The sequence below is a fragment of the Carassius auratus genome, chromosome 13, assembly GCF_003368295.1.
Source record: "Carassius auratus strain Wakin chromosome 13, ASM336829v1, whole genome shotgun sequence".
Lineage (NCBI taxonomy): Eukaryota > Metazoa > Chordata > Actinopteri > Cypriniformes > Cyprinidae > Carassius > Carassius auratus.
This window is the reverse complement of record NC_039255.1, coordinates 9,869,705-9,884,825: the sequence shown is the minus strand read 5'-3', so window position 1 is coordinate 9,884,825 and position 15,121 is coordinate 9,869,705. Positions and strand designations below refer to the sequence as shown.

Below are 15,121 nucleotides of genomic sequence, written 5' to 3'. Positions count from 1 at the left end.
AAGGTTTTCTTTTCTATGCACAAAAAGTTGTCTTCGTCTAGGGGGCGCATGTGGGCTCAAAAAGCAGAAATTTCAATTCAATCTATAGACTCTGATTCATCATTCACTCACACTCTAAACTCGGCGTGTTTTTGTCTTATTTAACACATTATTAAACTAAAAACGGTATTAAAATAAGCTAATTAATTTCAAAGATTTATATCTGATATAGAAAAAAAAAACATCCGCCTCATCCAAAAAAATAAAATAAAATAAATTAAAATAAAAGTGATTGGTCCGTCATGATTTACAACTTTTAGTAACTGATAAAGCGAAACTTCGCATTGAACTCGAAGAAGCATGAAGATTATAATTGTATACCTTCACCCATACTAGGTCACAAAGCCATTCTTGTCGCTGACGATATTTTTGGCGATTTTCTATGGATGCTATTTATTATCATAGGAGAGCAATCAGCGCATGACCAAACCAGAAGAGTAACATTCATTATTTTACTGATCGTGAAGTTATATATCCATTCCTGTGGCGGATAGGATAGGAGAAGGTGTTATTTTCAGCCACGTTGATACTACAACCGAATTGGGTGTGTCTTAAATATACAGAGGAAAATATTTTAGTTCCCAGCCGGCCTACTAGTTCAGTAAGGGTATAGTGAAGTGTATATTTATTGTGGATGCAGTGGTTTTTGATTCGTATGATTCATATATTATGCCCTGAGTGAAATCACAGTTAAGGTGACTTTGTTTGGCCAAACGCTCTTTGAAACCGCAGACATCAGCAGACATGTCTTTCCCTCCTCATCTCTGAACCAGATAGCCCAGTTGCCCCCTTGCATTTCCCCCTCACAGTTTACTGGGTTTCCCAGTCCCACCACTGTTCATACAGGTAACATTATATCATGAAGATAAGAGATATGTATATTAATACATATTGACATTAGAAGTTTATAATCTTTTTTTATTGTTATTTCTATTTTTTCTATAGCAAATCCAATAATTCCAGTCCCAGTGGGAATGATGCCTCCCTCTCCCGCAGTATGTAGTTAGTTAGTTTTGGTTTCCTTGGTTTGTTTTGAAAATTAACCCTGTTACAAGGTTGAGAAACATTTTCTAGAATATTTCCTAGAGAATCTGATTTTACAATGTGCCATATATGTAATGGCTGTAGCTATATGCAATACACAGATCCTAGATGTACAGATAATTCAGTATCTTATGGTGCTGTACTCCTGATCATTTTAAATAATACGCATGCCTGTGCTTTTTGTAGCACCAAGATGTAACATTTCAAATTCAGATACATGGAACTGTCAGTCCGGTTGTGTTTATTATGCTGTACTCAGGTTTTGGTACAAACTTTAATGCCAGTAGTTCATAAGCTGTCTAAGGACTCCTTTGGCACCCGTAACAAGGAATCAGAGGAAGGTACAGGTAACAGCACAGGTCCAACCACCACAGTGTTTCTGGGAAACATTTCAGGAAAAGTCTCTGAGGCAGATGTTGGCGGTAAGTGTTAGGAATTTATTTAACAATTTTTGTATGCACAGTATTATTAAATCTCTTCATAGATTTAGTACTCTCCATAATAAAAATTATGTCATCTTTTACTCACTCTTATGTCATAGAGCACATAAAAAATGGCAAACAGAGGTTCAGCCTTACTTGCGTGACACATGAGAGCTAATGAGGTTTTTGTAGATTGATGTCAAAAATATCCTAATTTTTGTTACAAAGATTTATGAAAGTCATGTGAGTTTGGAAGAACATGAGGGTTAATGATGGCAGAATTTAAAGTTCCTTTTAAGTTGATTAACGCATATATTATTTTATATAATTATATATAAAAATATAAAGCATTATAGGATGTCCCAAAAATAGAAAAGATATTTCTGAAGCCTCTAAGAATGGCAGCAGATGGGGAGGACCAGTTCAGGCTAGATTTAACACACAAAAAGTGCATGAACAAACTGTAAACCTCCCTCTAAAGCTAATCTGTTCATTAAACCCCACCATTATGGTAGAGGTCATATGGTGACTAAATCAAGATGATTCTCAGAGCTTTGGGAAAACTTGCTGGAATAGAGGATGTAAGTATGAGCTTCCTTTTCAATTCTTCATATCTTGGGCGCCTCCCTCTGGAGGATGCACAAAGGTGCAACTGGCTCTGGGTCTCAGAAATGTGGCACTGAGGATGCTGTAGTGATAGAAAGACCGGCTGAAATGTAGCACACTTTAATGTATTGACTTCAGGAGACCAACTGTACAAAAAAAAAAAAAGTTCAGCGCAAGTTGCTCAACTTGGGTGAGACTCCACCTCTCTGATTTTATTCATTTTGTCAAAGTGAATGTATTTGGATGATGCAGTGTATTACAGATCTCTGCCAACCCGTTTTAACAATACAGCAGTGATAAGAAATAATGGACATCGCTTTAAATTCTGATGTTGAATTATGAGAGAAATGCACAGGGTTTGTTTGGAGTAAGGATGTACAAGGTCGATACTAATATAAAAAAGTGTAGTCAGTCAGTTTGGTTCCCAAGGACTATGTCAGTGGCAGGTGTGTATTTCAGTGTCTGAACGGTCAAGTCTTGGTCAAAATGGCCTTCTCGAAGGGGTATTCATGTAAAGCGTCAGTTTGTCGAAAAGAAATGGACAGAAAATATCTTTGAATTGTTAATGCAGCCAAATAGATCTGTTGTTGTTCGTTATATTATTAAGATTAATTAAACTGCTGTTTATGCCAATAATTAGGCTAAACAGTTCCTTTGTTTTAGTTTTGCTAATATTAATATTTTTTGTTGTCAATAAATGTGGTTATATGTGTGTTTGTATATAAATGTATACTTCTATGTACTTATATTTATACATGTTTATACATTATTATACAGATATTAGTATTTGTGTGTACACTGCCTCTCAAAAGTTTGGGGTTGGTAAGATTTGTTTTCTGTTTTTAAAAGCAAGGATACATTCAACTGATCAAAAGTGATATTTAAGACAGTTATAATTCTATTTTAAATAAATGCAGTTCTTTTGAACTTTTTTAATCAAAGAATTCTGAAAAAAAGTATCACAGTATCAAAAAAAATGTAAGCCCCTGTTTTTCAAGATTGATAATAATAAGAAAAGTTTCTTGTGCACCAGATCAGCGTGTTAGCATAGTTTCTGCAGGATCATGTGACACTGAAACTGGAGTCATGGTGCTACAAATTCAGCTTTACCATCACAAGAATAAAATAAAAAATAGATGTTAAATATATCTAATAATAATTATTAAATTAATTATAAATTAATAATATATATAAATAAATTAATAATATCTCACGTTTTATATACACGAATCCTTTTTTTTAGTGTATTTTTGATAAAATAAATGCAGACTAAGATACTTTTTTTTTTTTTAAAACATGAACAGAGTCTTACAAACCCGATACTTTTGAGCATTATAAATTTATAGAGAATATTAGTTTTTGCTGTTACAATGATACTGATATTCCAATAATATTGTTATTGACTACAGATTATTATTATTATTATTGTATTACAGCAACCCTGGTAGGGATTATGGTTAAACTGACCCACCCTGCCTATGTATAAGGCCTAGGTAATTTCTGGAAGTGAAACCATCTCTCAACACAAAGACAAAAGACAATTGTGTAACGTCTTCAAGTCTTTCATACAGAAAGCATATTTAGTGCAGTGTGTCCTCTTTACCCACCATTAAAATTATTACTTGCTTTATTTAGAATATTTCAGATGTTTTAAGTGGACTGTAATCATGTATGAAGATGAATATTTTTACCTAAATATTATTGGGGAAGTCGTGGCCTAATGGTTAGAGAGTCAGACTCGCAATCGAAGGGTTGTGAGTTCGAGTCACGGGCCGGCAGGAATTGTAGGTGGTGGGAGTGCATGTACAGTGCTCTCTCCACCTTCAATACCATGACTGAGGTGCCCTTGAGCAAGGCATCGAACCCCCAACTGCTCCCCGGGCGCCACAGCATAAATGGCTGCCCACTGCTCCAGGTGTGTGTTCAGGTGTGTGTTCAGGTGTGTGTGTGTGTGCACTTTGGATGGGTTAAAAGCAGAGCACGAATTCTGCGTATGGGTCACCATACTTGGCTGAATGTCACGTCACTTTCACTTCACTTTGTTTTTATGTTTTTTCATTGTTTCTCCAAAATCGTGTGTGGAAGGATGAAACTTTATATGGGAGAGGAATACTGTGTGTTCATCTGTTTGTACTATATGTGTGTTCTCACATTTACATGAACTAATATCTCTTTTACCCCACCGGAACCTTGCAGAAACTATAGAGGAGAAGGAGAAAGAACGGCAGCAGATTGAGAAAGAAAGGAGAGAAAGAGACTAAAAGAGAGAGCGAGAGATAGAGCGACGTGATCGGGAGAGAGAGAGACAGAAGGATAGAGAAAAGGAGCGAGAGACTGTAAACGTGAAAGAATGAAAGAGAAAGAGCGGGAGAAAGAGAGAAGTCGTGATCGCAGTAAAGACAGAAGCAGATCAAGGTGTGTATGAGTCTTTACAAACGTCTGTATTTTTTGCCTGACCAAAACCTTTGACCGAAATGTTGCATAATAAAGTTGTGCAAACTGACAGTGTTTTTTTTTTTTTTTTTTTACATTTATTTCTAAATGATTTGCATATTTGGATTCCTTTAAATCACATTACCTAATTAATGGCTAACGAAAACCCATTCAGTGTTATTTAAAAAAACGTCATTAAATCAGAATTATTTTGTGGCTTTTAGTTCATGCCTATCCATATCAAAGAAGTTGACTACTTGCTACTGTACTCCTGAATATTCAGCTATCCACACATTTGAAATGTATAGGCTTTGTCTTTTGGGAAAAAGCAAACAAATGAAAATAACTTTATTTGTATGGCACATTTCAAATAGTGTTTCTCATGGTGTTTCATATTTGATTAATAATTAAAAGTAATGCAACAATTTTAAAAGTGACTAGAACTAAGAATGAAAAGAGTGAATAAAACAAAAACACTGTCCATGATAAAACAATACTATAATTTATAAAAAAAAGAAAAAAACATTAATATAATGTATAAAAAATATAAAATATAGAAGAAAAAAAACATGTTAAAGTTTCCTAAAGCTTATATTTGTAAAATTTAATTTCATGAGGTTTAGACTCTAAAGTCGAATATTTAGAAGATTTCTAAAACCATCTAAAAGGTTCAGCTAGAATCTTTGTCTCTATTTCCTTTGTAAGTGTTGTTTATGTTCTGTAAGTAGTTTAATTGCTAGTTTCTAATGTACAGAATAAATGTTGTGTGGGGGTGCGTAATGTTTTGAAGGGAGAAGAGTGGAGAAGAGAAGAAAAGAGAGCGTGAGGAAGATGAGGAGGAGGCGTATAAACGACGGAAGCTTGAGAGGAAGCTACGTGAAAAGGATGCAGCCTATCAGGAGGTTTGGCATCTAAAATTGACTGTTGTAGATGATTATAATGGAACATTTTTGCACATTAATTTACTCTAAATGGTAGTGATAAACTAGATTATGAGGTTTTTGGTCCATAAAAGTGCAGAAAGGCCGGTGAGAGAAAATCTGTGCCATTCCAGAGCACTGCTTCTATCTCTAGAACTGTGCTTGAAACCAAACACAGTAAGATACTGTGATGTTTGTCTTTTGCAGCGTCTGAAGAACTGGGAGATCAGAGAGAGGACAAAAGCAAGGGATTACAGTAAAGAAACAGAGAGAGAACAGGAAAGACAGAGAGATGGTAAGAATAAGTGGATAAAAACAGTTAGCTATCAGAGTGTATTTATTTACATGATGATATGGGTAAAAACTTTTTTTATTGTCAATTTTAAACAAATGTAATACATTCTTGCTGAATAAAAAATATATATACATATATCTTAAGTCAAACTTTTAAATGGTAGCGTATACATTTTTACTAAAAGATCTTTGCCGTCTTTTTGTGTAAAATGTTTTGTTATGTTTTTTTAGTTATAGCACAAGGAAGGAAATTGCTCTAATGACACACTATGTAGGAAACTTAATGGCCACAAAATCATCAATATATGTCTTGGCCCTAATTAGTTCCAAGAGAAAATTATGCTAATAAAACTTTTTTTTTTTTTTCCTGAAGACTAAAGAAGCCAAACGCTTGAAAGAGTTTCTGGAGGATTATGATGATGACAGAGATGACCCCAAATACTACAGGTACAAAGCCATACTAATTATGCAAATGCTTACAATGTCAAGGTCATTGAATAACAGTAATGCAGTTTTTACTCGGCATCATTTCCACTTGAGCAGTTTTGTAAGATTATGCAGAAAGTCTAAAAATATTACTGAAATATTTTTATTTAACATTTTACAGTAGGTGACCATAGTTGAAGTATTCTGTTCAAATATATATCTCTCCCTGTCTATGATTGTTGTCTTACTCTCTTTTTGTCTCTCTAAGGGGCAGTGCATTGCAGAAGTGATTGAGAGACAGAGAGAAGGAGCTGGAATGAGATGAGAGGGACAGAAAAAGAGAGAAAGATGAGTTTGAGGAGATCAGACAGAGACTCCTAGCAGAAGGAACTTCAGAGGGTGCGTATGTGTGTGTGTTTTTATTTCTGCATTCGTCTGTGTCTGTGTTTAACTTTGTTTTTTTGCCTTAAAGATAGAGCAGGAGGCAGAGAAGCAGCGGCAGCCTCCTCTAAAGCAAGAGCAGAGCGAGGAGGTGCTGCACATCTCCTGTTTGACAGTATTGACAGTAAAAAAAAGGTTTCTATTTCAAATAAATGCCGTTCTTTTGAACTCCCTTCATCAAAAAATCCTGATTCATTCCAGATCACATTTTAAAAAAGAGAAAACAGACAAAATTGGTATAATATTTGACAATGTTTCTGTATTTATGGTATTTATTTATTTTTTCAGACTTGGTGAGCATAGAAGACAGAAAATCTTACTGATTCCAAACTTTTCAATAGAAGTGTACATTGATGAGATATTCTGTATTCGGAATTTTTCTTTAGAAAGTTTTTCTTACCATACAGTACATCAAATGTCTTTAAACTGCTTTTTGACTCTCAGGTGCTGCGGGCAGTCCTAAACTGCCCCAGGGAGGAAGACGAAAAGCTTTTGCTGCAGTGGAAAGTGTCTTTACTAAGTTTGATGAGGAGGAGGCAGAGGAAGCATCAAAAAAGAGGAAGCTTGTACCTCTGGACTACAGTGAGGATGAGAGGGGAGGCCAGTGTCTTGATGAAGCAGAGGTCATAGGGTCACGGCCTGGTGTAAACACAGAAGAGAAATTAAACAAGAGCTGTCCACTGACTGGAGCATGGTGGACACAGTGAGAGAAAAAGCTATTAGACAATCTATTAGTGTGACTGCTTTAAATTGCTGTTTATTTGTATATTGTGGCTTCTAATTGCTCAGCATAGATATTGAAGTTTTATGCATTATGATTGTAGTTTATGCAGATGCGTGTGCATGCAGTGTAACGACGACTCTTTGCCCCACACAGACATTAATGGACAAGAGGATCTGCACCTGGATCAATAAAAAAATCATAGAATATATTGGAGAAGAGGAAGCCACACTAGTGGACTTTGTCTGTTCAAAGGTGTGTGCTTTTGTCTTTATCTTGGTGGGAATATTGTCTGTTTTTCTTTCTCTGTATTAATGTGTGTTTTGTCTTTGTTGCAGGTCATGGCCCACAGCACTACAGAGGGAATTCTGGATGATGTTGCCATGGTAAATAGCACATGTAAAAGGTTTTTTTTGTTGTTGTTATTTTCACATACTCCTAAGTAATATTATCTGGTTAATCTCACAAAACCTGTCATGTCAGTATCATATTACACTCTTATATATAATATAATAAATAAATGAGTAAAATTTAATATTTCTTTTCATGACAATTTAGCACATTTCTCATTACCACACTTCCAAAAAATCTTAGCTATTTTTCACTTAATTTGTGTTATTAATTATAGTATGCAAGAACAATATCTAGATATAATCAGTACCGAAAATAACACAAAGTACAAGTTTATTCATGTTATTCAGTCATTTTAACAATAAGTACATTTTGTGAAAAAACAGTAGCTTATTTCTTTTCCTTTTAATTTTGGGATGGATTGTGACATGGCCAAGTTTTTGTGTAATTCACCAATTTACTGTGAGGATAATCATAGGTGTTTTTACAGGTACTGGAGGAGGAAGCAGAAGTGTTTATTGTGAAAATGTGGAGACTTCTGATTTATGAAACAGAGGCCATGAAAATCAGCCTTGTGAAATAACATGAACTGAGAGTGATAGAAACAAGCAGGTGAGAGGATGAAGTGAAGCTGGCTTCGCTCTCCTGCTTTTAGATCCTTTAAATTAAAGTATGGTGGATGAATGCCACAGACTGAAGCTCTTCCTATATACTCCAGAGGAATAACTGCACAGCTAGTGGTGTGTGTGTGTGTGTGTGTGTGTGTGTGTGTTTGTGTCTGTGTGTGTAATAGACATGTTCCATTTGATCGGAATGCATTGCCAAAACCATGTAAAAGTCAAAAGCTTCTTTCATGCCCAGATTAAATGAGGAGTATAGTTTGGCTGTTTTCCATTTGACTTAGTTGTAGATTTTATTTTCATTATTTTCAGTCTCCAGTTTTTAGCACAACCAATTTAAATCAGCTTACATTTTTTCCTTTTATTATTTGAGCCTCGTTACAGGAAAGTATGATTTTTTTTGTGTGCGTGCAAATATTATTATACAAAACTTTATGTTTGAATAAGGATTAATTATCTCACTGTAAACAAGCTCAATGATGTCATACCTGTGGAGATATGGAATTTTCTCCAGGTTTTGTCTGGTGGTTTTGAATGTGGTGTATTTTGCACATGCCAGCTCATCTGAAGGTTTGTTTCCATGGTGATTGATTTGACTTTGAAATATTAAAATGTTGCATTTTCTAAACTAGAACCAGTACTGTTGCCACTTTCATCTTTTTTTTTTTACTTTTATACTTCACAGATCTAAATTATTGCTGACCACAGAAGCCACTGAAAACAAGTAGCATTATGTAATATATTTTTGTGACTTGATGGTTAATGCTTAACAGATCAGTGCTTCTAATGTATTTACCAGTAAATTGGGCAGACTAAAGCAAGTTGTCACAGGTTAACTAGATTTTGAGTCGAAGGTCCATTTATTTAAAAATGACTTTTTTTTCTAATTTTGCTCTCTGGACAAATAATTTTTCATAAATGTTGGTACTTGCCAATACCGAGTACCGATACCAATATTTTTATTGCATTTGTAATTTTTTTAAATATTGGGTATATAAACCAAAAGAGTATGTATAAGGTTAGTATGCATAGTTAAACAGTGTCAGAACAAATGAATCTTGATAATGTAAGATAACTTTGATAGAAAGGTATGTAATTACAATAAACCAAAAATTATTCAGATAGCTGACCGTATTTACACAACTAACAATACTTAGTCGGGCAACCCTTAGCCTTAATGACTTTCTGTAGTCTCCTGGGCATGCTACCATCCAGGCTCATGCAAATCTGATAAAAAAAAAAAAAATCCTTGTTGATCCAGGAACAACATTCCAATCAACCAATCAGAAGTGAGATATAACTTTTCAAGGTCATTCCAATCAACCAATCAGAAGTAAGATATAACTTTTTTGTCGGTCTTCCATTTATAAGTGCTTGGCATAATGGGTTTTTGTCTAAAATTAAGAATGCCACATAGTTTAAGTGCAAAAATGCAATAGTGCAATGTACAATTACAAATTAATAATGTGTTGAAAATAATCATAAGTGGAGGTGAGTAGTGCCACTGGCCCTTTGGCACAAATCACCCCATACCCAAAAATTAGAAAAACTAGCATGATCCAGCAGTTAAGAGCTAACATCATGCTAACTGTATAGACTCATTGTGTAGCCTGGTAAAGCACTAAAACGTGTGAAATGTTTTCAAACTTTTCTAGAATTGTTCAGACGCTACATCAAAAAACCTTGATAATAGAAATTTCACTTTTAAAGTAAAAAAAAAAATGTGATTACCTCTCATGCCATGTGTCTCTCTTCTTTGGAGGATGAGTAACTGGATGGCTTTTTAAAATTATGTAGTCACATGACCAATTTCTTCAATGGTTTTCCAGAAACAAGGGGTGGAACTACTTCCCCTCTGGCACAAATCACCCCACTTTCCCCTACATCCGGTTATTTTCACACTTAATTATGCCCATTAAAATATAATTCAGTTTTGGTTACATCCATTGTTCATGTTTTTGCTCTGTGGTCCATCATCTTTAATTTAATAGCATTAGAGCATGACGCGCTTGCTGTAATAATTAAGGTAACCACTAAATCTCCTGTGATATCTTTTACACAATTTTTTTTTTTTTAAATCTGAAACGTGCTGCGATTTATATTTCAAAGCCACACATATAATGCAGAAAAACCCAAACAAGCAAAACGCGCAATGTGTGCATGAATTTGTATTCTGGTGCAGAACGAGAGGGACAGCACATTACATACAGGCTGCTATTCACTATCGCCAGAAAGTCATGTATGCCTAAGGTTGAAAATAAATGATGTTTATAGTGAATGCCCTATAAATTGTATTTTTTTACGATTTAGTTTTAATCCAAATGCGTGTGCTACATCAAAGATCACACAACAGAAGTGCACGAGCGTGCTCTCTCTCTCTCCCTACCGTTAAGTAACTTGTACATTGTTTTACTTGCTTTTGACATATCCGACCGAACTACAAACTTTCCGGTAATTAACTGTATTACTCGACAAGCTTGCGCATCTCCGCCGCTGCGCGCTCAATCCACTCAGTGTGCTTTATCACTCGTGCACGTTAGCTATATACAAGCATTAATACTGAATGTTTAACATTATATTCATTGCATAGATATCCTAGACAACCTTAATCTCTAATAATAACTCCACTCTACTGTCTGTTGTTCTGTTGTTGGTGTCTCTTTGTCTGAATATGGCACTTATCACATGCTGTGTGGTGTTGGGGTTTTGTTTAGGGGCATTTTAACGAGTACAGGAGCTCAGTATCGATACCGGTGCATCCCTAATGTATGTTGTGTGTGTGTGTGTGTGTGTGTGTATATATATATATATATATATATTTTTTTTTTTTTAATTCACCTGCCACTTTATTAGGTACACCTGTTCATTTGCTTGGTAACACAAATTGCTAATCAGCCAATCACATGGCAGCAACTCAATGCATAATGGGGAAGAGAGGGGATTTAAGTGACTTTGAACATGGAATGGTTGTTTGTGAAGAAAGGAAAAAAAAACCCATCAAAACAAAGCTTCGCTGTCTATATTGAATCTGAAGGGTGGCGCAATTACTCCTGGATGCTGGTGATTGCCTCTGCCCGACAAACTGAGAACTAATGTTGAGTGACTAATGCTATTTCAGAAACGATCTATTCAGGTTTTTTATTTAGCACACGCGTTCTTCCTGTGATGTATGTATGTATGTATGTACTGTATGTATCAACTTGATGAAAATATCCAGTTTCTTACTGTGGGCTGTGCAAGTTACTCCAGGTGAGTGATGTTAATTACAAGAAGAGACTAGAGACTTTTTTACAAGTTTAAGTCGGAACTTCACAACAACTGCCTGTGAAAATAGAAATGAGAGGGGGGGGGGGGCGGTGTATGTTTTCAAGCAGTAATCAAAAAAGTTTAAGAAAAGACAGCCCATGTTCGACTGAGGTAACCACAGCAACGGTACGTTACTCGCGAGCTTTTTGTTGAGAACAGCTGTACAAAAAAAAGTTATGTTTATCAACATGGTTTATCTATTGTACCTTAGATGGCAAATTACAATTTGCGTTGTGCTAGAAAATCCTCTAAAATATCAATAATAATATCAGCAGCTTTTAATTAGAGGTGACCCTGAAACAGTATATATAAATCAATTATTTTAAAAAGTCGACCCCTCGCCTTATTTAAATTCGCTCTCTTTTCACTAGTAGCTATTGATCTTTCGTAAGTTGGGCAAAAGAGTTATTAAACACGTTGGAAATGGCAATAAACACCAGACGAGATGTAGTTTTAAAAACCTGGGGGTTAAAAGAGAGAGAGCGGGAGAAAGCGAGAGATGTGCACTGGGAGGAGGGGGGAGACCTGTTACTGCTGTGCCAACTGTGCGCTCTCACTGCGCAAAAGCGCACAGAAATGTTATCTGCTCAAATCTAGATATCATTCTCTTGATTCTTTTTCTTATCAAAGTTTTTTTTTTCCTCAAGAAAAAACTGCATTAATATTACATTCAGCATGTATTTAGTATTTACGAAGTCAATCAGCATCCTCTTTTGACCTAAGAGGATCCTGCTTCTCCATGCGCTTTCTCTTCAACTCACCGTTTCTAACATTTTAACGCGATTTAAATGTTTTGAGACTAGGGCTGCGAGGATGTGGACGCTACCGAGGACCCGGTTCGCGCACTGTAACAACGCATCGAGCCGCGATGAGAAAGAAATCGCCGTAAACATCGGCGGCGTGCGGCTGGTGCTGTGCGGGGACATTCTCAACCGCTATCCGGACAGCAGACTCGCCGAGCTTGTAAACTGCTCAACTCGGAGTTTTGATGTAATTTCTTCGCTCTGTGATGATTACGACCCTGGAAAACGAGAATTCTACTTCGACAGAGATCCTGACTCGTTTAAATGTATAGTAGAAGTTTACTACTTTGGAGAGATCCATATGAAGCGCGGAATCTGCCCTATTTGTTTTATCAAAGAGATGGAGTTTTGGAAGATTGACTTAAGCTACTTGGACGAATGCTGCAAGAGTAACTTGTCTGAGAAGGAGGAAGAGTTGGCAGAGATTGCAGACAAGGTGAAACTGATCCTGGATGATCTGGACTGTGACCCTAGCGTGAGCCGCTCTGAAAGGTGGCAGAAATTCCTCTGGAAGCTCATGGAGAAACCAGAGTCCTCGCTCCCTGCGCGCGTAATTGCCGTTGTGTCCTTTCTGTTCATATTAGTGTCGTCTGTAGTGATGTGTCTCGGGACCATACCGGACCTCCAGGTGGAGGATTCCGAAGGGAACCGCGTTGAGCACCCGACCCTAGATGCTATCGAGACGGCGTGCATCGGCTGGTTCACGGTAGAGTACGTGCTGCGCCTCGCATCATCCCCAAACAAGGTGCGCTTCGCACTCTCCTTCATGAACATGATAGACTTCTTGGCCATCCTGCCGTTCTACGTGGTACTGGTTCTCACGTACCTCGGCACGGCAATGATGGAGCTGGTTAACGTGCAGCAGGCTGTGCAGGCGCTCCGCATCATGCGCATTGCGCGGATCTTCAAGCTGGCGCGCCATTCTTCTGGCCTCCAGACGCTCACGTACGCGCTCAAACGGAGCTTCAAGGAGCTGGGGCTGCTCCTCATGTACATGGGAGTGGGCATCTTCGTGTTCTCTGCGCTCGGGTACACCATGGAGCAGAGCCACCCGGAGACGCTGTTCAGAAGCATCCCGCAGTCCTTCTGGTGGGCCATCATCACCATGACCACCGTCGGCTATGGGGACATCTACCCAAAAACCACCTTAGGTCGGTGCAACGCGGCCATCAGCTTTCTGTGCGGGGTGATCGCTATAGCGCTGCCCATCCATCCCATCATCAACAATTTCGTCATCTATTACAACAAGCAGAAAGTGCTAGAAACAGCCGCCAAGCACGAGTTGGAGCTCATGGAGCTGCGCGCACTCGAACTCTCAATGAAAAGCTCCTCGCGCAGGTGTGACGCGCCCGGGAACGCGTGGGAAGGTGCCATGCGCGCGTCGCGTAGCGATACACACATCCCGCTCCTTTCGCGAGCGCACAGAACTGAGAGGGAGCCAGTGAAGAAGAAAAGCCTGACTTCGGACCAGAGTGAAAGAAACTCGTAAAGCAATTTAAGTTTCACGTGAGATTGTGTTGTTATGGTCATTGTGCGCTATAAACTACCGAGCTGCAGTGTGACCGTCAAGATGCTTGCTGTGTTTTCACTGGACAGCAAAAATCAATTCCCCTTCAAAAGTGTTATTTTGTCTTATTTAAATAAAGTGCATGTCAAATTTCACGCGTATGTGTTTTAGATGATTATGGCGCAACCAAAATGTTTACATCATCAGATTCATATATTTCACAAACACACATGCAGTAAGCTACAGGTGAGACAACAGTATCATACACGACTACTATCCTCATAGACGTTCTCAGTGCAAAATTATGAAAGATTTACAGGACAAATCTGAGGTAAGAAAGTACCATTTTACTTTTTTATTTGATTTTTAATCCTGTTAATTGATGGTACATGGTTACATTTATATATTGTGAATTGCCAGGTTGACTCCACAAGGAGGAGATTGTGATGAGGGTAGGATAAAAATTCATATAAGCAAAATGTATTTATTTTGTTGTGTTAGCACTCTTGCCAGTGGTGAGGTAGCATCTTCACTCTTTGTATTTGGCATTAATTATTCATTTATATTATATATGTGTGTTTGTTTCTGAAATTCAGATTTTATTTGTTGCTAGGAAGCAACTGTCTGACAAATACCAAGCATCTGTCCATTTTTATGATGGTGTTTTTTTCCATTCTCAGTATGAAAAGGACTTACAAGCTGTAGACATGAGCGAGATTCTAAAAAAGTCTTTGCTGGGAGGAAGGGTAACTCGGATGTTAACTGAGCTACAGATGAGTTTTTTTTCTTTTAAGCACTCCATCCTCAAACAAAATAATTTTCATCTAACTTTCTTACACACTGTCTCCTTACCTCTTCAAAGTGATCCAATTACATGTGGTTAGTGCTAAATAAAGTTGTAAATGGGCTTACTTGCAGCACATTTGGAGGCACTTGTAATTGCATGTGACCACACTGCATTTTATAGTATAAAACAACTGTATTTGTCCTTGAATTACAGTGTTGCTCAAAACTGGTCTATTTGCTCAGGTTTGCTTAAAAGCACAGCGCCCCTGTGCAAGCAGTTAGCAAAACAGGACAGGTGTCTGACAAAATTTCACCATTTTGATTTATTCTTATATTGTTATTTCCTGATGTCCAATTCCTGACTCAACATTCCAGCTCAGAGATAAAAACAAATGAGTCACA

General features: G+C 37.2%; 1 protein-coding gene and 1 pseudogene across 1 annotated transcript; both read left to right on the top strand.

Annotated features, from left to right (window-relative positions):
• Positions 1-4,461: 4,461 nt before the first annotated feature.
• LOC113113237 (RNA-binding protein 25-like) lies at positions 4,462-9,211 on the top strand (annotated as a pseudogene).
• Positions 9,212-11,292: 2,081 nt separating this feature from the next.
• On the top strand, positions 11,293-14,069 carry kcnf1b (potassium voltage-gated channel, subfamily F, member 1b). The gene has a single exon (XM_026279342.1). It carries the CDS (start codon positions 12,437-12,439, stop codon positions 13,913-13,915), a length of 1,479 nt encoding a protein of 492 aa, XP_026135127.1. The 5' UTR covers positions 11,293-12,436; the 3' UTR covers positions 13,916-14,069.
• The last annotated feature ends 1,052 nt before the right edge of the window (positions 14,070-15,121 follow it).

Bases quoted from the DNA above. Each gene is read 5' to 3' on its own strand.
- kcnf1b (XM_026279342.1), top strand. From the start codon at position 12,437: ATGTGGACGCTACCGAGGACCCGGTTCGCGCACTGTAACAACGCATCG.